General features: G+C 38.3%; 3 protein-coding genes across 3 annotated transcripts; all 3 read right to left on the bottom strand.

The window, feature by feature from the left end:
- Positions 1–1,028: 1,028 nt before the first annotated feature.
- LOC110056447 (uncharacterized) lies at positions 1,029–6,459 on the bottom strand. The gene is made up of 2 exons (XM_020762927.2): positions 6,291–6,459; positions 1,029–1,671 (listed from the first exon to the last, which is right to left on the bottom strand). Exons 1-2 carry the CDS (start codon positions 6,417–6,419, stop codon positions 1,204–1,206), a joined length of 597 nt encoding a protein of 198 aa, XP_020618586.2. The 5' UTR covers positions 6,420–6,459; the 3' UTR covers positions 1,029–1,203.
- A 2,673-nt stretch (positions 6,460–9,132) lies between these two features.
- On the bottom strand, positions 9,133–11,185 carry LOC110056534 (uncharacterized). Its single transcript, XM_020763038.2, has 2 exons — positions 11,062–11,185; positions 9,133–10,454 (listed from the first exon to the last, which is right to left on the bottom strand). The coding sequence occupies exons 1-2, from the start codon at positions 11,080–11,082 to the stop codon at positions 10,014–10,016; spliced, it is 462 nt and encodes a 153-aa protein (XP_020618697.1). The 5' UTR covers positions 11,083–11,185; the 3' UTR covers positions 9,133–10,013.
- A 4,751-nt stretch (positions 11,186–15,936) lies between these two features.
- Positions 15,937–24,485, bottom strand: LOC110056489 (JNK1/MAPK8-associated membrane protein-like). The gene is made up of 8 exons (XM_020762970.2): positions 24,209–24,485; positions 23,324–23,397; positions 22,087–22,244; positions 20,846–20,925; positions 19,790–19,910; positions 19,161–19,330; positions 18,137–18,213; positions 15,937–17,793 (listed from the first exon to the last, which is right to left on the bottom strand). Exons 1-8 carry the CDS (start codon positions 24,291–24,293, stop codon positions 17,593–17,595), a joined length of 966 nt encoding a protein of 321 aa, XP_020618629.2. The 5' UTR covers positions 24,294–24,485; the 3' UTR covers positions 15,937–17,592.
- Between the last annotated feature and the right edge of the window lie 272 nt (positions 24,486–24,757).

Below are 24,757 nucleotides of genomic sequence, written 5' to 3'. Positions count from 1 at the left end.
GAACTAAGAGGCCCATTAAGCCGGAGCTGATCTCGGTTACGGTCCATTGCAGGGTTACTCCCAGCATTAAATTCGCCGGTAACCAATTTATACACCTGGGTGAAGAGAGGCACTCTGGAAGTAAGATGTATTGCCCAGTGCTCGAACCCAGACTGCTCGATCCAGAGACGAGCCCGCTAACCATGAGGCCGCCGTGAACCCATCGTATAAAACTGTAATAATTAACTTGAAAACGCGTCAAACAGTGAAGAAAAAGGTTCAAGGTAATGTTTAAGAGGCAATAATTTGATTGGCTAATTTGAGCGAGTCTATACCAAAGATTTACACTGACACAGCAAGATTTGACCATTGATTAACTTTTTATTCAAACCTCTGTGTAAAATATACTTTGTACAAAATGTATCATTACTTGCCCGAACTTTATAAAAATATAAAATTCCCTTCATCAATATAGTATAATTTAATTACATCGTTTTCTGCCTGAATAAATAGGTTCGTAATAAATAGTGTTTTTAAAAAACTTTTCAAATAGATTTAAATCTTTACAAATATGAATAACTTCAAACAAGTGGCCAACTAAAACTGTAGCTCTCTTTTTAACTAACATCGTGTATTTAAAAAAAAAAGGAAGAATTCCTACTTTACTTTGCGTCACATTGTGACTACATAATCCTGGTTGACAACTCTCACTCGGCAATAACGTGCACATCTAACAGTTCACTGAGCAATACTTTTCATATCTAGCACTATTCAACGTGCAATATTTACAACTTAACAAGCTGCCGTGCAATTTGAATATCATTTTCGAATAATTACTCAGTTTGTTTCCTTAATGAAATTTGTCGTGATATTACAAGTTTGTTCATTTGTTATATTGCAAGTTTGTTCATAGATTATTTCGTGGAAACTAGGATTTCCACTTTCAGCTCTCCTGACTCGAAATATAAATTCTCATTACTTATTTATATAATTTTCGGAATTTATGATGTAATGCACCTTTGATCATTGCATGTTAAAAGGCGCAATATAAGTAATTAATTATCATTACTACTTCCCGTCAAACGTTTCTTAAGATCTAGTTCTGAGAATTGCGAGACACTTCAACTGGCATTAGCCTTTTTTGTTGATGGTTTTTTCCACTCTTAATACTTGCATGCGTGGCAGTGTTTTGATATTGTTCGGAGAAGTTGGATTTTGATCGGATTAACTGTTTCCTGTGTAAACATAGGCAATGGTTATTTCTCGTAGTTTCCATCTCCAGATTGTCAGTCCACTCTTTGGATCACATCCATCTCTAGCTAAGACTCTCATTGAGTACCTTATAGCTTTACAGTAGTGTAAACAGCCCGGACAAATGGCCCGTGTGAGGGTTGAGGGAATCTCATTTGGTCTTTTTCTGGTGAATACCCATTTCCACTGACATGGCGATGCTCCCTGTAGCTCGGACGCTTCACGTGGTTGTCTGACGTCACGTCGCTTCCTTGTAAATGGTTTCATTCGCAGCACTTCTTCGCGTGTCGATTCAACACCCACTAAAGCGTTTTCCATAATAATATAGTTTTTCTCTTTTATACGCTTCAGAGCTTTCTTTGGATGGATTTTTCTACTGCATGAATATGGTATTGGAGAGGACAAAACTGATACGAGGACAGAGGCCAGTAAGTGTAGAATCTGCTCAAGAAAGAAAATTTGAGTTTGGTTAAAATATACAATATATATAATATTTTAGTGGTCAATCGGCTTGTGGTGCTGAAAATCCGCGGGGATCTGATTGTCTTATATACGGTTTTTCTCTATTTAAGGGGGGGGGGGGGGGGTTTAACATGAAGTAAAATTTTAGGAAATTTAAAGAGGGATTAAAAGGAAGAAGGACGTTTTGGAACACCACCAGACGATTGAACGCCCCCCTAAAGGTACCCCAGGTTGGTGGACAACTGTTTGGTGCTGAGGTCTACCAATTTTTAACTTCAAATTCTAATTTTAAAACAACATCAAATCTTCAAAATTTCCTATTTCCATAAATTGTACTAATCCTTTGAGAAAAACTATTTATCCCTAAAATATACCCAAAAATCACCAAACAATTTACAAAACAACCCAAAACGTAGATATGTGGGATGAGCAGGATTTTTGATAGCTTGATCGAGATATTTGCGTTAAAACCATAATACCAAGCCAAAATACGGCCTTCATGTTAGGTAAAGTCTGCATGCGAGCCAAGTGGCCCATCAGGCCGGAGCTTATCCCGGTTTCCGTAGCATGAAGCGACTAGGAGTATTTCTACTCCCCTCTGGATGGGATACTAGTCCATCGCAGGGTTACCCCCAGCATTAAGTTCGCCGGTACCCATTTATACACCTGGGTGGAGAGAGGCACTGTGAGGATAAAGTGTCTTGCCCAAGAACACAACACAATGTCCCTGGCCAGGGCTCGAACCCGGACCGCTCGACCCGAAGACGAGCGGCATGTTAACCCCCACCTTAACAATAAGACCACGATCCAGAATGTTATTATTATCTCCAAACAAATGTATACCACTCACACTTATACCAACTCGTACCTTTTAGGTACACTCAGGTGAGTTTGGGCGGCACATTGTTCGTATTTTGGTGATACGTAGTCGAGCCAAAATGCCCACGGTGAGGCCAAACGTGACTGATTTGCGTTGAAGCGTACCTAAAATGTATGTACAAGGTACGAATAGGTATTTACCGTACGGAAATACGGCCAAGTGACCACGATACCGTAACCATGTCAGGTCAGTGTCTTGATATCGCAAGATATCAGGAGAGTAGACCCGGCTTCCGATTGGCTAACTGCGAAAGTTTGGGTACGGTAATAGGGAATATCAGTCGGATATTCCCCAGTTTTATCTGGATCATATTCACTCACGTGATGCATCTAGACCAATCGCGTTCGAGCGAAAATATTTGATGGATTATAATTAACAAATATTCACCGAAGTGGAGGTGAATAGTACTTGCTAATCACCTCGGAGTTAACCTATCAGAGCGCGCAAAAAGCATTATTCACTTGAGTGGTATATACTAATAGCGTGCGTGTTGCTCTTGAAAAGAAATATTGCCCTTGATGTTTTTTTTTTTTTTTTTTTTTTTTTTTAGAAATACCTCCAATGCGGCAATTCTGGGGCAACTGAGTAAGTACTGACTCTCTGGGTCTGACTGAAAGTCAACTTTGATGTACCAATACTCGGGTTCTTTTAAAATAGCATGGACTTCAATTGAGTGTCGTAAAACCAAACTTTAAAGTAATCTCATCGGCCAAACACAAACAACACAGACAATCCATGCCAGTGAATCAATCAAACTACAAACAAATAAACATGTAGACGGTCCGAAGCGTGGGAGAAACGTGGATTAATCACTACGCTGTTACACCGGAAGCGGTAGATATTGGCAATTTTAAAAATAAATCTGCTGCAGAAAAAATAATCACGAAAGTAGTTGGAAATAATGCGGTAGATTTTGCGATTTTCCCTTCTTTTCTGTTTTGGCCAATATGTATAAATTTCCATATACAGTATGACAAATTGAAGCATCATATTAACGGTTGGGTGATCAGTTTCTTTTCTGTTTTCTCCTAGAATAGGAATAAAGCTAAAATTTCTACTGAAACTTTTTCCGTTTTGCGTAATTTTGGGAACATATTACTTCGCTACGGTTTCTCACTTTTTTCTTCTATTTTCAAGCAGTAGGCGATCATCTAACACTGCCAAGAGAAGTGATTTATGGTTTATTTTAAAACGAGTTTGTTTGTGACAAAAGTATGACGAAGTTAGCGTAACTTATGTATCAAGATGAAGCACCACAGAGAAGTTAACGAAGCGCGGCAAAATATACTTTAAACTACACTTAACTTAATCACTCAAGAAAACCTCTTTTTTTTTCGCCGTGCACAAAATTGGAAAATTAATCAAGTAAATCTGAGAAGTCAAAGAGATAATTATACTTCTCGTACACGTTTCAGTTTTTGATGAGCAAAATATGTTATCACGTTCTGTCTCGTCTAACAAAAAAAAAGTGTTTGCCTAAGCTGTTGAAAAAGGAGCAGAATTATTTCACCAAAACTGCTTGCTAAACAGAGGCAGAACTCCCTAAACGATATCATTTAAGGCGAATATGATTTCCCTCATTTAAAGTGCCACTAACCCCAAATTTTTTTTCCTTTAATAAAATCTACTAGTTTCCCTGATTACTTCTGCGAAAAAATTATCTCGATTGATAAAATTCCCGCGTTTCTACAGGCGTTTAAACACGTAATTTCTATGTTCACGACCGCGCAAAGTGGGATCTGGGTCGGGCTACTAGTGACGTCACTTCGGTAACCGGGCTAAAACACTCAAGAGACTTTTGACTGAGCTTTTAGAGCAGTCAAAACATTTTCGGGTTATTTGTGATTCATATTTTATCAAAACTGGACAAGAACTTTAAGTGAAAGAACTGTATCATCTAGCATTACAATTCGGAGTCTAGCTACGGTTTGGACGACTGCGAAGTACATATTTTTTTCCATTTCGAAGTCCGTGTCGCCAGTCGAGATGCCCGCGTTGTATAATTATATTTAGGCCGGGATCGACAATTTGCCGGTCCATTTGGGTTATAAAGGTACCAACAATGACTGAAGAGTTAGCCTACAGCTCTTAAAGAGTTATAAAGATGTCAATGAACACGAAGAGTTAGTAATTTGACTTTACGGAACGTGCAAATTTCGGAGTGTCAAAACACTTACATTCAAATATTAATTTCCCCCGAAATGCAAGTTAAAATGCGATGTAATCGTACTCCACTCTTGCCTACTTCTCCAGATCAATGATTGAAAATAGTTTTAGCATAAGAGATAAGCAGAGATGTCGGCAAACAATATTCGAAGGTGAGGTAACTTTTCGCTTCGTTATTGTCGACCGACCGTAGTATATGCATATTCAATTACTGTGTACGAACACAAGCTACGCAAATTTGCATATTCCGTACTAGTGAAATCATGGAAAATCCTTCGACAAGATCTTGAAAAGAGGTTCAGTATACTTTCAGTTGAATGAATACATTTCTACTTCACTGTTATTTTGAATGAAATGTCCATTTTACGCACGCTAATAACCTGGGAGTCCTCGACTTATTAGTTTGCGTTTCGGTTGACTGACAAGCGCATTCTTCTTTCAGCACAACAAACTCCGTCGGTAGCTATAGAGTCGAATCTTAATCGTTTGTTTCGCTTTCCTCATATATTTATAAATGCCTGATCCATTCTAAGTTTGTAATTTAGATGTATTTCGTTCCTCAAAGACGAAGCTCAAAGAACAAAACAATTCTGTATTCGGAATGGCCATTGAGAAACACGGCCAGATTGCAGGCGACCTCCGGCGTGCGTGTGTTTTTACTAAAATCCACATAGCTAGTTCACCAGTTCGAAGCCTCAACAATCTTTTTCGTGTCGTTGTAGAACGTAGGTTTCGTTTATTATTCGTTTAGACAAGTCTCTATTTCAAAACGCGATGCGTTTCATTTACCGTGTAATTTCGTCACCTATAGTTTCGTCTGGGACTCGGAGGATCGTTTGCGCTCGAAATAGTCAGATGGCTTCCAGCTTATCCCAAATTCCTGCCTTATGCAGTACCTTGACAATTTCAAGCTTTCCACTAGAGATAGAGAAGAATATACAGGCCATGAAAATCTCAAGGTTTTTACAGTAGCGGCGAACCCGAGATCGAAGAAATTCTCAATGGCTCCCCGGCTTTAGCTTCGCACAGATCAGCCCACTTGTTTGGTCTTTTTGTCGTTTCTGGCAGAGTTTCATCGAGATAGAGGTATTGAATGAAGAGGAATACTCTATTCTACGCATCCTGTATTGCTACAGCCTCTAAGAACATATCTTCCTTGCATTCTACAACGATTTTGACACACACTATCGCATGTTCGCATACATTCTTCTCAGAAACAAAATATTGTTATTCCCGAAGTGACGTCAAAAGCCAACTCGTCCCATTCTCCGCTATTCCTCGGTCGTGAACATGGAAAAGGGCAAATTTACAAACTTTAAAAATTCATAGAAAATTAACAAAAATGGCTACAACGATCATTTTTTCGCAGTGGTGATCAGGAGAAAAAGGAAATTTGTATCAGCGAAAAAAAAGTTTGGGGGTTAGTGGCACTTTAACACTAAGTGTTGTCGACAGCCGATACCCGATAAACCCGATTAACACGCATATTAGTATCTTATGGTTTTGTATTTCAACCGACCGCTCATTTTCCCGAAAAACCTTAACTGCTTACCGTAATAAGCGCTGTCGGATTCATATCGGCAGCGTGGTGGGTCCAAGAATCCTTATACACTTGATCTAGTGATCTTCTTTGTGTTGTCAGTTCAACTGATTTAAAAACTCTCGATCGATGTTTTGCCATGCTCTTTATAGCAGCGATTTCTTTTCAAGACTGAGGTGTGTCCAACATAAAGGGAATTCCCTTCCATAACTATCTTGAATGCTAAAATAAGATCACATCCGCGAGTGAGTGGGAGAGCTTATCATGTGATGATAACTGTAAACTGGCCAAGTTTCCTCTTCCGCGTGTTGAATTCTACGATGTTCAATTTCGAACTCCTCATCTCACACAAACCGTTGTAGAGATTTTGGTTTAATTACGAAATTCTGGTATGATTTGGAATTAGAGCAGTCCGTCTTATTTTGCTCAATTACTCATTTCGTTTAAGCTTTTGTGTGAGCTTGAAACGGACATGCAACGCCATTGTAATTGTTTACTAAAATGTACATAAATTATTGTCTCGTCGCAAAGCACGGGCTGTCACGCTAGTCACTTTACGCTGTATGAATTACTTTGAGCGCAGTTTCGAAAGTTAAATTCTGCCATATGCTTTCTTAATCTACACATTTAATAGTCACTTCTTAACTTAACTAAATAATATTTACCGGCCTTGACATTAGAAGGCTGTCAAGAGGCCTTATGACACGACTGTTGCATTCAGGCAAATTTGCATTTATGGGATACGTCGGGTTCTGTCACGCTAATCCCACTTTTGGTAATGCAAGGGGTTTCTTGCCAAAAGAGCTGACTAGGCAATCTTTTAATAGCTTGCTGCCTTACACTATGTCTGAAACATATGGGAGTTTTCCCGCTGTTGTCATTGAAGCAAACAAAACGCTTCAATGTAACTTTTTTAACTAAGAGAAAAATTCCCATGTCCGGGGAACGTTGAGTGACATCAGCTGTTTGATTGTCAAGTGATGAACTGCCGATATAAAACGGAAAAGAAAGCCATGGTAATTTAACCAGTAAGGTAGAGGGGACAGTTTTAAAGCTCCAGAACACTGAAAATCCGATGAAAGCGTATGTCTCTATAAATACCATACTTTGCCATATATAATATCTTACATTTCATATCTTAAAATAACTTCGTGAAAATATAACATTCCCATATTAGCCTTAAGGGTACGAACTGAGCCAACCTGAATTTTTACTAGAAATTTTCAGTTGCTCGGGACTTTTTGTTTGTGCTTGACGGCGATCGATTGCGTATTTACGGTGACCATAACAATGTGCATGTGACAGGAAGTAATTTTCGATAGCTCTGGTGGCATGCGGAAGTACACGGAATTGTATATTGCGTTACAGTCCGGCACACCTTCTAGTCAAGGTATTAAACCTTGTTCGCGTGTCAGCAATAGTCGTGTTCTAAGAACGACTCCCATGAAATGATCCACACGAGAGTTTTGCAGGATTCAGAGCTGAAAGGATCTTCCTTCTTCATGCTAGATCTTCCAGGAATTCTTTCGAATCGGAATAGCGGTAGCACGAACCGTTTCGGAGCAATTGCATCGACATCTATTTTTGCTCTTTTAAAAATGAATCATGAATGAACCGCTTAATTCCTCTAACAGCGCAGAATTTGCTGCCTGTTAGATTATTCTGCAGTAAGGTGAACTTGATCAGAAGTACAGTTCAGAAAGGATTACATAATCTATAACACCAACTTTAATGCACCAACTAACTATAGTTGACCCAATGCCACAACGGCCAATATTAAAATAATCTCGTAGGGAAAAATGGCGGCGCGGTCCTGCTCCGTGTAACAAGGTCGACTGTACATAGAACAGCAGCACTGGATTGCACATAGAACAGCAGCACTGGATTGATTGACATCAATTGCCTTATAATCTTTTCTGAGCTTGATCGCACCCACTGTACAGCGGTATAACTGATCACCATTTAGGTCACGCGATTACAAATCAGACACGTTCAAACTGTTTTTAAAAACTAAAATTGTTTTTTTTTTTTTTTTTTTTTTCTGTCCAAAAGGGTTCAAATATAATACGTTCCTAGTTTGATCAGGTGAACCTCTAAGCCAACAACCACACAAAACATTTTTATATATATATATATATATAAACTTGATTCCTAGCATTGTTTTGATGCTTGGATATTGGGGGTGTGAGTTAATCCCCCATAAGGTATTTTTATATCCCAGACCAGTCTAAAATAGCCAATTTTGCTCACGTGAAGAGCCCAAACAGCTTGCACTTATTTTTAACTCCACGAAAACATCCACGCGAAACCAGTATCCATGGAAAAACTGGGTACCATATCTAAAAATAAATTGAGTGGCATTACCTTAGGAAATAAGGCCTATATGAGGGATTAAATCTCTTATCTTTTACTCTCCCTTGTTTGATGTAAATGGCAATTAACAATATACCTAGGATCATCTGGATAGTGGACCCTAGGGAAGAGGTAAAAGGTTCCCCCCCCCCCCCCACACCACCACCACCTCCACTCTCACCTCCTCACTCCGCAATCAGCATATCCACCGCTTTGAGGACATCTAGGTTAACGATGTCTTCGTCAAAGGAATTATTGAAAGCTTGGAGTTCCTTGAAAGCACGCGTGATATGTTTACAGGAAGGATAACTCTTCTTTTACACCACGCCTTTGCACGCTTAAGTGCTCATATTTCATAACAGTTTCTGAGGAAGTTTTATTTCCGACCGACCACAAACGTGTATTTATGGGGATAAGGCGATTGTAAGAAAATTTGATTACGATCACGCCAAAACCTCTAATTTCGGATCAAGTGACTTTTACTTTCCAGCAACAAGGAAGATATATGTAATAAAATAACATTTATTTCAAACAGGAATTTAATCAGCTAATTATCACCATATTTATTGACATGGTGGTTTCTACTCTAAAGTTTAAATCTGAGACAATCTAGTTTCAAGTTTTGTTGTAAACTTAACGTTTGTAATCCTTATATCACTACAGCCGGAACATTTCATAAATATTTCAGCACATCGAGACTTATAAATATATAAATAATTTTTAAATCGGAAACATGAAGACGGCTTCACACGGAATGAAGTAATATAAAATAAAATACCGAATTACTGTGCACTTATTTTTAACTAACACTGTTTCCAGTTGGAGACAACTTATCAATAACTCTTGGAGTTAACCACACCTTTGTGCTTTGCACAAAATTTTCTTACATTTGGCAGTACAGATTGTCACGGTACTGGGCGTTACACGTGGATTATATTAGGCGTGGGGTAATTTGCTGGTTGTTCAATAAATTAATTGCTTTCAGTTCAAATTGATACCAAATATTCTTATATATAAATAAAACCTAACCTTTTGACAGTGCTTTCCCTTGCAAAAATTTATAGAATCTAACTAAACAAAATTGTACTAAATTTTCGGTGACCTAATTGTTTCTATTTTTCTTCTTTTCTTCTTGTGCTTCTTGTTCTTCTTGTCCTTCTTCTTCTTCTTCTTCTTCTTCTTCTTCTTCTTCTTCTTCTTCTTGTCCTTCTTCTTCTTCTTCTTCTTCTTCTTCTCAATTCTTCTACTTTTTCCTCTTATTCTTGAGTACAAGGCGTTCTTAAATTTTTGTCACGCAACGTTCGAAGTTTTTAAAACATTTACGTGACGGCTCAGGTACTGTTAGAGAACTTTCGGATGTTTCGTGTTTTCAGTTTTTCCTCTTTAACGATGATTAGGGTCGTACACAAACGCAACAGGAAGCGTTGCTTTCTCCCATTTCCACACGTCTATTCTTTCTCTGCGAGTTTCTAACGCAGGACAATCTCTTACAAGAACCCGGTGGTCATAGTCCACTGGTCTGCAGTACCACTGACAGCCTTTACACACTGCTTTCGGTAAGTACCTTGGTTCTCTGTTCACGTTCTCATCAAGTTCAGTAGTCCACCTGCAGTAACGCGATCCCGTTTGGTTTATACTCCTCCTCAGGCGAGGAGGAATATTCAAACTCCCTCGGAGTTCTTGATATGAGTTTCGCTTGACTAACAACCAGCCAGCTTTTGAAACTTTCTCTACTATGTTTCGCGGTGTCACTGACTTCACACCGCAGGGCGCTGAGCGGATCATTTGAAAGACGTAGAGTAAGACAGTGACTGCCAGGGAAATCTGAAATAGATAAATAAACAAAGAAATATTACTAACACTGCAAAAGACGTAGAATTTGAATATAGCTGAGTCAAGAAAAATTTGCGTTCTGTTTGTTCTTGAAACGACACTAGCTCAAATAAATTTTCACCGAAAGTTGTTCATTTTGATTAGTCAACTTAATCTATTTTACTTTTGTTTTCTCGTTTCAGGAGTCTTACTAAAATCAATCCTACTCTTAAGTGATTTTACACTCTACTGAACACACGGAGAAATGTAAATTTTTGTCACTAACAAGTACTCGGTCAGCAAAACTGACAACCACAATAGACTTCGCCAAGCGTGAAGACACTTACAACAATAAGCGATATACAATTAACACCGCTTAAAAATTTTTCTCACAGAGATTTTAAAAATACAGTTTAATATGACAGGTTCTAACACAGCTCAATTTTTTTTTCATATGATAAACTGAACTTAGTGCAAAAATTACGAATTAAAGAAAATGTCATTAAAATAAAAAGGAAGTTAAAATAAGTTATAAATAAAAGAATTTCTCCCATACTTTAAAAGCGACAGCAACCGATTCGCGGCCGATTACATTTCGTAAGGTAACTGGCTGACTTACCTTCATAATTGAACACAGCATAGTTTGCAGTTATTCCCACGCTTTTCAACTGACTTCAGTGTCTCTGTCTTTTTTACGCCTTGACTCCCACTCAGTCAGACGGCAATAATTTGATCTGAAATTTGCCAGGGGCGCACCGGCTTATATATCACACTGGGCCCCATTTTCCGCTCAAGAGTGTTGCGTCACCGAGCAACAAGGAAAATTTTCCCGCGCTTAAAATAACAAACCGAACCTACTATGTTTTACATAAGAAATAAGCACACTAAGGGGAATCCCTTTCCTCGCTGGCTACTTCCGTTACTGAAACGTAAATCAATTCATCCGAAAGTCTACGATGACGATAGTTTTATTTTTAGCGATTTCGCAAAATCACAAATCCGGGTGACGACGAAATCGCATCGTGAGCTATTCGTAACTTTTCCGAAACTTCACGATGCTCGAAGCGCGCGCGTGTCGCAGTGCCACTGTAGCTGATTAAAGCTGAATGAAAAGTGTTTGCATCTTCGTTTTGACAATGAAATAAACTGAGTTCCGAACAAGGATCATATAAAGACGTTTATTGTTTTTCGAATTAGTCAATTGACTAAATTAAAGTGGTGTATTTATCACGATGGTGACATGCCGTGTCCTCCCACGAAATATCACTGAACGAGTTGACTCAGTTGACCGTTTGTAAAATACTCAACTCACAACTAAATTGCGAAATAATCTAAAACAAAGAGCGCCCCTTGAAATTATTCATCAGCGATAGCTTCTAGAGGAATGGCCGCAATGTTAAAACAACTCAGTTTAAAATTCATCCCTGAAATAACAGTGATAAGGTTAATATATATTGATCGGTTAAACAGCTCTAAGATTCACATTATCTTGACCTTTCTTCGCTCTCTGATTTTGAGCTTTATACATAGAATAATTTTCACCATTAACAATTTTAGTAAAATCACTGATTCACTCAAGGTAGCCGCACCTAACTGAATTGCAACAGCGTCTAAATTTAGGAATGATAAAAATCAGCAGTACAAGCAAAGAGAAAATCGGCTGCTATCGGTCTCTTAAGTTGTAGCTGAAATTATTAACAATTTATTGAGTAATTTTGCGGTGAAAACCTTGCAGGATTTCCGCTGAAATGACTTTTGAGCTGTACGATTGTTACTTTAACTCACGACAGGAAGTCGTGAACTCGATAATTTTAAGTTCAGTTGAAGCAATATCGTTTCAAAGTCAGTGGAATTTGGAAACAAACTGATGTCAGGTGATTAAAAGAAGTAGGCCGGGTACAGGGAAATAATTATTTTTGTCTCTACAAATAGTTTTATTGCTTGATAACTATATGAGCATGCTAAGTCCCCAGTACCGTGGAAGTTATATTTACAGCGGGTACTGTGAAATGTCTTTTCTTTCTTCGCATGTAGCTCAATATTGTTCTGTTTGATTTACGGTTTCGCTGGCATGTATAGGTGGGTTTCTGGCAAAATTGTTTTGCCCAAAGTATGACGCACAGTTTTAAGTACATATGCCGTTAGTCAATATAAAGAAAGCTTACCCGTTACAACGAGCTTTTCATGTTTAACTTGGCCATTCGTTGCAAACTGGTTTAGCCTGATAAAATAGTTTAACGCCGATTGTCGAGTGATATGTGGCGTTTCTTTGTCGTAGCAAGGTCTACTATAGAACTCAAAACCTCAAAATTGTTGCTTAAACTATAAGCTTTTAGTGAAAGATTTCTTGTTTTTTTTTTTTTTGTTCTAATAATTAGAATGTCTGTACGTGTCGATTTTGGCGGTTTTAATATTTCGTGTTAGATAATAACTGTGTATACAAGAGAGCAGTGATCAACAAACTAATATAAGGTTGACGAACCATTCCACGTGGAATATAGCTTTTAATAAAACAATGTCGCGTGGACGGAAGCAAAAAGGAATCCCCTTGAATAAATGAAGAGGATTTTGGAGTTGCCGACTGAAGCAAACTGAAACATTTTCGTTGAGTCCACCGAATAAGGCGGCGAATAACGCCGGTTTCTTTAGCATTGATACTAGTAGAATAATAAACATTATTACTCGCTGGATAGAATGCGGCTAATCTATATAGCTTAGCATTTTGCCCCCGAGGTTGTCTTATTTTACTTCTGAGCCGAAAGATGTACCGCGGAAATGTAGTGTCTCCCCCAGGACGCAAGGCACAATGACCCAGCCAAGGCTTTGGATGTGTACAAGCTCGATAATAAGATGTTGACGTCGTTTTCAATGTTCAACCAGTTTGAGGAGCAATTGAGTTTATAATATCATAGAAATGCCGCCTTTCTTCTGGTATTCCTACCAGCGGCAGCGTTTGTAATAAGTAAAAGGAAGCGTCTTGAAAAAACAAAACATTTACACGTAGCCACATGTAAATCGATAAAAATTACACAGTTTTTTTGTATTTTACTGGCTATGTTCAGTACATTACAGTTTATTTTGAGACTGATAAAACAGGTCGACGATAGCTAAACTGCGAAACAGAATTCACTCAGCTGAAACGTTCATCCGCGCACGAGACCACTCCTTTCCGGACAGGCCTGTTTCTTTATTCGATAGACCGGTAGACTTATGGTGAACACAGCTCGTGACTTTGATATCAATTCTGTTCGGAAATAACTAATGAGTGTTTATTCGTTTATAGCTTATTTTGCTTCCCTTAACATAACATATCAGAATATTATATTGCCGTTCACCTTAAAACGAAGGAGTGACTCTTATAGTTCGAGGGGCAGCGTTTCAATCAACACGTGTCCAAGCTGCAGTTTGTCAGGCCGCTTGCATGAATTAGTGATGCAATCAAAAGAGGAAATGTATCGTTTCAAAAATGGAACGTTTGTAACATTCCAAAAATAAAACAATCCAGCGGGAGCTTAAATTCATTTATTTCAGCTATAAAACCAGCTTTGTGGACCACCCGGTTGCGAGTGCACCGCTAATCTTGCTTTGCTTTCTTGTTAAACAGGGAGAGAATAATCGTGCTGTATAAACATAGAGGCGTAGGTGTACTGTTAAAATCGATCTAATTTATTTACTGGGCTAATGCCTTTTGTTTTAAAAAGGGAGTATTTTTTTACGCTCACGACTTGGAGTCGTGAAGCTTACTGGCGGTCTAAAAGAAAAGTAGCTATTTTATATTACTCGTTTACCAGTTTCATACCTTACGCATATACGACGGCGACGGCGAGGACGACGCCTGGTAATAAATATGTTTATATTTTACTTTGGAATTTCGCATTTATTTGGAACTATCCATTGTGTCTGTCGGTATTAAAACTTACGCATATACGACGGCGACTTACGCATATACCTTACGCATATACCTTACGCATATACGACGGCGAGGACGACGTCTGGTAATAAATATGTTTATATTTTACTTTGGAATTTTGCATTTATTTGGAACTATCCAGTGTGTCTGTCGGTATTAAAACTTGCCCCGGCTGAATATGCTACGAATGCGTTGAATTCTAAATAGAAATGCGAAAAGTTAGCCGTTGTGGTTCACGTTCTCCAGCCAACGCAGAATTTGGTCATTTCACACGTTGTTGTTGTGCAGAGAACGGCAAAGAAATGTACCAAGAATCATAACGCACGTGCACAGCCACTGTTTTTTTGCTTGTTGTCGTTGCCGTTGATGTCGTGTTTTGTGTAAGGTCCCCAATAGCATATCGTAGCAAACGGATAAAAAGGCCCAGTCCACACTAATCCGTCACAAAAACGCAGCTTTATTTCTCCGGTTAAGCCTCCCGTCCACACTAATCCGTCACGAAGACGAAGCTTTTCGAAAACGCTCTTCAAACCGGAGAAATTTGAAAACGCCGGCTTTGCGTTTCAGTGAGGACGGAAAACATTTTGAACGCTTTCCCTGAAAGATGACGTTACAATAATCATGATATTTTCCTGCCTAAGCTCTACTCAAACACAAATCCAAAATGACCGCTAATAGTTTTGTTTTCATATTTCTCGGGCGTAGTGATGACGGAAAACATTCGTAGCGTTTTCAGAGTTTAAACCCTCCGTTTTCAAATTCCTCCCGTGAAATTTTTTAACTGATTGATCAGCTTTTATTTTATTTTCAAAATAATTAACCGTCGTTAGATTTCACATCGCGAAACCGGTTTTTGCTCGATTACTACACTGGAACACTTTTAAATCTAGATTACATAGCTTGCTCTTCATCTGTACAAAATATTGTTCACAGTAGTTTGGCGGAAAGATTACTTATGTAACAAGCAGGTTAAACTGAGTTTCCACGGGCAGCGAGATATGTTAAAAGTGGGAAGCAATAGAACACTTTCTGTGTCAGAGTTCCGCCATGCCTCGCGGAGGATCCGATCTATCACGTTTCCCCCAGCATCGTCATAAAATTTGAAAAATCTTCTTTCAGCCCTAATCCGTCTTGAAAACGGAGCTTTTCGAAAAAGGTCTTCAAACCAGAAGAATTTTAAAACGCTGGCTATGCGTTTGAGTGTGGACGGAAAACATTTTGAAAACGGGACTTTTCGAAAACCATGGCGTCACGATAATCATGAGTTTTCTTTACCCGAGTTTTACTCAAACACAAATACAAAATGACTGGTGCTTGTTGCGTTTTTAAATCTCTCCGACGTAGCGTGGACGATGCCAAAGCCTGGCGATAAAGCGAAACCACAATACAAGACATGGCACAGCCGCGATGTGACAGGGCAGGGCAAGGCATGCCAAAACAAACAAAAGTTAAGCCAAGGCAAGGCAAGGCAAGGCAAATCAAGTGAAGGCAAGCCGATACAAGCAAAGACAAGTTAAGATAAACACATCCGGTATTTGCATTGTATTGAATTATAATGAATAATAAATCAACAGAGTCTGCGGGTGGACTGTAAGGTTATTTTTTTTTAATCTAAGGAAATTTGTACATTCAACTTATAATAAAGACATTTTTTAATATATTCACTAACTTGCGCAGTGCTCCAAATAATAAGACATAATTCTCACTTGGTTCCGAGGCTTGGGGGAATAAAACAAAAGAAATTCATCCCTCGACCTTGATGCGATCTTCCCTCAAGCCTCGGAGCTAAGTTAGCATTTTGATATATCGAAAATGGCCTATTATTTAGATCTTTTTCTAAGTTATGTTCGAGTAAGATCTGATGCAGTTACAAGATTGAAATTTATCGAGAACCACAAGCCCTATTTGAAAACTGTTTTTGGCTTATCGCGAGCATTACACAGACACATCATTAGAACTCATACATAAACATGTATAAACGTCGTCACGTTACATACAACACAAAATATGTATCTTATAGTAGCACACATTAATCACTGAATAAGTGCATGTAGGATTACTAGCATTATTTTATGTTCCAGACAAAATTTTCTTCATAGCGATTGGCTGAGAGCAGGCCAATTTATCGTTATTCTTAATTTGCACTGCTACACAAATTTTAAAATGTGCGCGCGTTCGCAATTTTCTCGGACACATATAAATCTCATGATAAATGAGTAATCGTATGAAAGCTCGAGCAATTAAGGATTTACACTACTCGTGACATTTGAAAATTCTTTCAAAATGTACTCTAAAGGCTTGTTCAATATTAAGAGAATTTTCAAATAACACTCGTAGCGTAAATCCTTAATCAGCTGATTACGCTCACATTCATGATCTAAGCCAACAGAAACATCCATATCCGGCAAGTGGAATCTCTCTACTTCAAACCAGGAGCCGGACTCAGGAAGCTCTCCTTAGTTGAGATGCATCCTGAGCATTGTTTCTTAACAGTAGACTTCTATCTTCAAACTATACTTACGCCACAAATCAGCCTAAAAGGCCTTTCAGTATCTGAGCCCAGGTTGTGAAAGCTTTAACAAAAGACCACTGAGCTCCCGAGAGACTCGTAAGGCCTTGTCCACACTACGCCGCGGAGAAAACCATGGCACGATAATCATGTGATTTGCTTGGCCGAGTGACTGGTGATTTTGTAGTGTGGACGGAAAACATTTGAAGCGGTAATTATTTTCAGAGTGAAAACGCCGGCGTTTTCAAATTTCTCCGGTTTAGTGTGGACGGGGCCTCACGGTGAGCTAGGCTACTTTATACAAGGCTCAAAATTATGTCGCACGCGCCGTGAATACTGACATGTATGTGCTTGTCTGATGTTTGTTTTATACATGTGTACACGGTCCCATTGGCTGCCAGCTTCAAGTACCAAACATTTCGAAATAGCTTCTCATCATAATTTTTACTGAATATGTAAATATAGTTTTTCTATTAGCCCGGCAGCTTTAAACAGACTATTATCCATCAGCTTGATTACGTCGTTTTTGTTCTTTTTCGTTTTACAAACTATTTGCAAATGAATTCAAAGAAACGAATCGCCGGAAGTTGCGTTGAAGTTTTGAGTACGACTGCTGTTCAGCGTAGCTTTCTTTGGTCTCACTTCCGGCGAAGCTGTTACTTGGATTAGTCACAAGTGACAACGCTGCTAAGAGCGTCCCGTCACCGTCTTGGCGTCTCAAACATTATTTTCTAAGTCTTAAATTTGTTCGGTTCAGTAAAAGAGTGTGTCAACAAAAAGAACAGAACTGGAGCCAGCACCAGCGTGAACATCGGTCCATGAATTGAAGGTTTGCTTAATTGCGTGACTGCCAAGATGCCATACGCATGCGCCAGCCAGTGAGCCAGGATGATGGTCACGTGACGTTTGCTTCTGATCAACTGGCGGACATGCTGAAAAGAAGACAAATGACGTGTTGTCAGACAAATGTATAATGCAGTGTCAGAAAACAACTTAAAACAACAACAACAACTTTATTTGTACTCATGCTTAAAATTAAAGTGTACAAAAATACGTTTTAAAACAAAAACGAGTGGATGAATGCCCGAAATGACTATTTTATACCATGTCACAGAAATGCTATGACGTATAGTGGCCAACATAATCAATACGACATACGCGCGGCGTATGATGGGAAGGTTGGACGTAATACCGTCTTAATACAACGGCTTTCCTGTATTCTGATTGGCTGCATTTTCTATGGCGTGGTATAAATAATATTATACAACTACTCACCGTAACTTTGTTCTTAGCCAGGACCACGGCAGTACTCAAAATGGAAAGAACTAATGTTGCATAGGGGTAAGAATAATCTGGAGACAAAATAAATGAAACTATTGTGTGATACTTCAACTCTACCTAGCCACGTAGACCTTGTGTGTAAAGCTACATCAAAGAATCTTAGGAAACTTAAACGATTTTTTTTTCAAGTTGGTTGTTTGTAGGTACATGTATGTTTTGGTTTACAGTGTAATGTATTCTATTTCGCTTCGCTCAGCCGAATAGAGAACATTTCTATTATAAGTAAAGGAGACAAGTAATACAACAAAAAGTGGAGAGAGCCGCCAGCAATAATGAGTTTAGTTACAAGAATCTTAGACACACTGAATACAGGTGACAAGCCAGAGAATATAAGAAAATGTACAATACAATAATACAAATTTTATAAGCACTCCCCATGGGGGCTTCTCAGTACTAATACAGTACTACTAAATAAGTTACATTAAAATTAAAATGAAATAAATCAACGTATCAAGGAATTTTAAAAATGATATGAAATAAGGTAGAATTATGTGACAATATTGTATTATGATAATAATAATTCACGCTATTTCACACTATGTCACACGCTATGTCACACCCTATTATAAACAACGATATTTACAAAAGAGAAAAAAAGCCTCAAGTACATGTAAACTGGTCGTCGTCAAGTGGTGTGATATTCACAAGAAGTGGTACATAAAGGTCTACAAATACAAAGCAACCTTATTAAACACCTAAAATAAATACATTTTAATACACTACCAGGGGTCCTACTTGGTACTACTAAGTCGACATTTCCTTTACCGTTTTTCTCGTCAACAATGGTACATGACTACTCTATGCTACATTCATAAGTCGTATTATCATTATTACTACTAACACACTGAAGTCAATATTAACACACTCACTCACTCAATCCCAGAATGCCCTGTGGAACATAGGGCCTCAATTTTACCTCACCCACATTTAAATAAGGTTATGAAGATTAACTACTTACAAATGAGTCCACCAAACAAGGCATGAAGCACTGCAAGTGACGGCAGGAAATACAGTGCAGCATAGATGGAGGCAAGCCCCTGGCCATCACAGAACTGGTGTGAAATGATGGGCCGGAACAAAAACAAGAGTCCAACTGAGAGTGCATAATACATAAGCACTATGGTGTACCTGATGTGAGGGAACCACGTGGAAAGTGATTAACATCGACAACAGAAGTTCACAAACCAATGGAAATAAGTCATTGGCTGTCTACAGTAGATAAAGAAAAAATGCAGGGTACAAACAAAACAAATTTTTGTGGCTGCCCTTCAGACAAGCTCTAACTGTGATGTACTAGCCCGAAAATACTTCTTACTAGCCCATCAGAAAGTTCACCTGTTATGTACAATACTTCTGAAATTTAATTGTCCTCAAAATATTTCCCAAGAAATTTACTTGCCCATCGGGGGCAAGTGATGGGCAGAATTCCCTGGACAGACTGGAAATCTACTAGCCCAAGGCTATTGGACAGCACTTTGATTGCACACTGAAGATCCCATAAGTAATAAAAAAGATCCAGACTTCAAACTAACTTGTGACAGTATTGGCACCTAACCATACACTAATGTGAAAAAATAACATACTTACAGAGGATAAACAGCCTCTTGTGTGCAGTGAAGGGTGTTGACGTAATCAGGCTTTGGATTGAAGAATATGGTGTACCAATCTGCAATGTGCTTTGACTCACAGGATGTCAAGCTTAAGCTACCTGGTAAATATCAATCAGAAGATAAAACCAGAGTTTTTATGCAATTTCGTTGATCTTTGGAAAGATAATAAATGAAGGTTATCTGTCATTGGGTAGCCTATGAAAGCAGATGTACTTCCAGCTGTCCCTTGTCTTTGCTGAAAGACAGGTGACAGCCGGAATTATGTCTACATTTGCAGGCTAGCCATTGAGTGGATCCCTGCCATTGTTTCATTAGCATGACTTACGGCAGGTTAAGGTTTTTTATACACTTATTGATAATAAAACAGGACACAAACTAGAATGCTGTCACATTCTGGTCATGCATTGAAACTTCCAAAATTCAAATGTGATGTAGCCGTGAGAATAGCAGTGCCAGTCACCACTGAAAGTTGAAATCAAGTCATGTCTAGACATTGCTGCCCAAATCATGCATCTTTTTGATGATACATTGACTAGAGTAAGTTTGCTAAAAATTGTACACTCTGAGGATGAACAATGGCAAAAGGATTTTTACAGGTCTTGCCATAACTGTCTGCTTATAATAATTATTGTATATCATTTCTATTGCTTAGTGAATTAACAGCCATTAAGAGGCCCAGCAATATAGGCAACATTTTCTTTGCAACTTGATGCCCAACAATGTTGCAGTGAAAGTTTAAAAGATCTGTGGTGAGAATTACCGTGATTTTGTAAGAGTCATTTTTTTCTGACAATACATGTACCTTGAGTAGTAAAAACTCCTGTCTGGTTAATTGTCAAGTCATGTCAAGTCATCTTTATTTAGGCAGGGTAGCCCCATCAACCACAGGCTGGTATCAAAAGGGGCCAACTACATGAATGTGTTGATTTTATGTTATCTATGACCTTGATTCTATGACCCTGAAGTTAAACTCCTTTCTACATTGTGCCTCTCAAAATGCTTCCTGTGTTATATTGCTTGGCTGTTAACTAACCTTGAGGTTTGCTTGCAAGAAGAGAAAATACGGCTGCTAAGGCACTTTCAACAAAAGCACTCAGGCAATGAACAAAGATACTGCAAAAAGAAATTCACATCATTTACAACAAAATAATTTGATTCTACACAGAACAGGCACAACTATGAAAATTTAATGTCTGCCTGAAACTTGTACTTGGTGGAGAGAAGTTTAATTTTCATTATAAACAAGAATGTGTTGATTTTTGTTCTCATTGAACTGACAAGAAGAGAAGTGGGAACATTTTAGTTTTATACATGTAAGAGGTTGTAGGTAATTAAATTAGTTTGTCTACATTAATTCTAATGAGATGACCTGGCAATAACAATCATTTTTAGTAATTGCTCTTTTCAATATATAACCTAAACAGTAACTCAACCACTTATCCAACTTTGTTGTGTAGAGTACAAGTAAGGCCACAAAATGAGTACAAAGACTGTATCCACAGGCATGCAGAGCTAGGGGGACTGAGGAGGTTGCCCCTCCCCCCTCCAATCTTAAGCAAAATGTTTGCATCATTACTGATGTATTGTTCCTGGAGCATGCCCCAAGACATCCCCCATGACACTGTCAAACAAAGATGACAGTCCCCCATTTGACATTACACCCTGATCCAAAAATATTTGTACTCAAGATCAGTTTAACAAGTTACGTGTAACAATGTTGGCAGGGTAATAAATCTCATATTTTAGAGTGATTTGTAAAAATATATTGTGATATAATAATGTGGTATAATAATAATATTACTAAAAAGCCTAATAAGATATATTTAAAGGAGCTCAGTCACGGTATTTTGTCCTTTTTTTGGCCACGTACAAAATCTCCTTTAAATGGAAGGAAATCTGAAAATAATAGTTTACTAAGATAGAAAAACATCAAAGAGATAATAATAAACTGTAAAGGAACAAGGATGATCAAGGATGGCAAAGATTGACATGGATTACAAAAGACGAATTTGAAAAATTTAGGCTTAACTTTTCAAAATGTGCAAACTGTGACTGAGCTCCTTTAAGAAGTACTTGGTGGTGACAATCACTATCGCTCGGGTATTTTACCTTTCACCAAAGCAATTTCATTTGCCAACCGGGACAAGTACATTCATTCAATAAACTACTGAACAATATCAATATAATTATGATCTTAAGCTCACAGCAGTGAATATACATGTATTTTCATGTTTTTACTTGCTATGAATGGTATAGTTAGTGATTAAAACATACTTTTTTCTGTCCCTCTTGGCAAAGAAGTCAATAAAGAACCAATGAAATATCAGGGACAAAAATGCCATAAACCCAAGATATAACCAATCGTACAAATCGGGAGATGATGAACACTCCAAACAAACTGTGCCATTGGTGCCGTAACCTCTTGGACAAGCCTGGAATAGGTATTATTACATGTTACAATGCTGCTCTATGTGTGTTAGGATGATTAACAGTACAGTAGAACCATGGTTATATGGTCACGAATGGGCCATAAAAATTTGGTGGTAATAATGGGGTGACTGTAGTAATGGGGTAGGATCAAATTTCATGACTGGTCTAAATTGAGTGACATCTTCACAAATATATTACAATTGCACTTCTTAACAACTGCATAAAGATACAAGTATAATTTTTAAAAAAATCAAACTTCAATCATTTTATACACTATTAACAACAGAAAGATGAACATAACTGTTTTGAGTAGCTGTATAAACGGGGTAAAATTGTAAAGGATCATACTGATTTGGATTGTAGAATGTGGCCATTGGCTGTATTAATGGTGTGGGTGCATTGTGGGGTTTCCTTTTTAGAAAATGTATGGATGTTTTGCCGGGACATAAAAAATGGCCGTAATAATGAGATGACTGTACACTGTATTACTGAGGTGACTGTAAGGTGGAGTTCCACTGTAGCGTACTCTACTGGAGTGGTTTTCCATGGACCATTTCCAAGTTCCCTTTGGCCTGTGTGTCAAAATGGGTCTTTGTGCTAAACCAATTATATGAAAATGTGTTCCACCTAAACTGGTTCATTTTCGTGTAAATGGAAGCTGCAAAATTATATAAAAACTGCTAGTCAATTCCTGTACAGTAGCTAACTACTAAGATCAACAGATATTCATAAGTGCCGTAAAATCTATACGGCTTTCTACAAAATTTTACATCTAATAAGTTGTGTAATCATGCTAATGGAGAAATACTATTGGTCTGTCCTTGCCAGATCCCAAGACCCCTGGTACATCTCCTCTGTATTAATAGTAATTACAGGGTGGCCATTAAGGTGGGGTTCCACTGTACACGCATTTCTGCTTTTCTATTGACTCCTTATTATGTTTGATTTTAAACCTTGTTACTTAACATTTTATAAAAAGTTTATACTGTATTAAAAGTGATGGAAGTAATAAAGTTCATGTTAAAGTTCAAGTGAAACAGCTCTGTCAAATTGTTGCTTATTACAAATAGTTGAAACTTACCCCACAATCACCAAGTTTCCCATTGTCTTCAACAATTCTTCCACAATATTGACCTGGACAGGATTCTGATGCACCTGAAAATGGCGCCATCAATAAATGCATGGTAAATTAAACGGTAGTGTAGCAGCTCTTGTAAGCTTGTAATTCTATTTGTTGTCATTGCAGCAGCTGTTATTGTTTTGGGGCTAGGGGGCATCGTTTCTGTTGTTTGTTCTATTGTCCTTTCAAAGGGTTTCAATCCATTCATGTGAGACCTTATGAGAGCTGCAACGTGACCCAAATTAAATGCTTTATTAACAAAAACTAAGCTTGGCTAAACTTCAGAATACCCTGCCACTGAAATACTCATCAAATCTTGCTACGGCAGTCTGCAGTCACAAACTCCTCCATTCTCCTGAAATGTAACCTAAGCATGCATGCAAACAAAACAAGAAGAATACACTCAATGTATACTTTGTTCTCTAAACTTCTGCAGACAAGTGATACGATTTCCTGAAACGCCTCTGCAGAAAGCCATGCAAACATTACGGCACTGCGGACCGCGGTAGCAGTAGTTTACAATACTAACCTAATTTTAAGGTCAACCACTACGGGACTGCGGAGCTTGGTAGCACTTCAGTTTAACACCAAGCCAATACATATTGACTCACTAGCCAAGTACGGACCAAGGACCACGGGAGCAGTAGATTTAGGGAGGGCGTGTGTGGCGAGGTATTCTGAAGTTGCTCCCTAAGCTTATATTAAGCTTATTTTCCAATAAAGGTTGTGCCATTTTAGAAATCAATGCAGGCCCTTACATTTGTCGAATGATTTCCTGGTCTTAAAATTGAGTTACTTTCACATAATTCTGGAGTGTTTAACAAGCATATACTTTTTTTTTCTTACCGTAAGTGCTCCTTTGTAACAACGAAAAGAACGTCAACAACACCAGAACAAACAGGAGCTGACTTTTTTCGCTCATACTCGACATTAAACTAATTGAACTACATCGTCTGTAGATAAGTGCTTCCAGCCTCCAATAACGAACGTCGAGACTACTTTATACCGATGTAAAACTTTTCACTGAATAAATTCTGAAGCGGAAATGGAAAGTGCATTACATGCATGAAATCGGTTCGTCGCCATCTTTGACTGCTTAGTAACCGAGCCTCTTTGTGAGCGGGTCGTTATGTACTCTATGTAAGACTACATGACTTTTCTCTGGGCAGTATTTCCTGTGATTAGGCTCCTCTTATCCAGATATTCAACGGGGAAAGAACTATAAATATTTCACAAAGAGAGGAGACTTGATGGAACTCCGATACAACGCCAAAAGGAGCGGGGATCCTCGTCTTGGTATGCAAATTGTGGATTTTGTTCAGGACAAAACTGTGAATGTTTTAGCATTTTAGTGACCCTTTACTCATCAAGGTATCTTTAAAGGCTTGCACAAGC

The sequence above is a fragment of the Orbicella faveolata genome, unplaced genomic scaffold (genome assembly GCF_042242905.1).
Source record: "Orbicella faveolata isolate gen_17 unplaced genomic scaffold, um_ofav_v1 contig_35, whole genome shotgun sequence".
NCBI lineage: Eukaryota > Metazoa > Cnidaria > Anthozoa > Scleractinia > Merulinidae > Orbicella > Orbicella faveolata.
The sequence above is the reverse complement of the archived record's forward strand: the minus strand, read 5'-3'. Positions and strand labels throughout refer to the sequence as shown.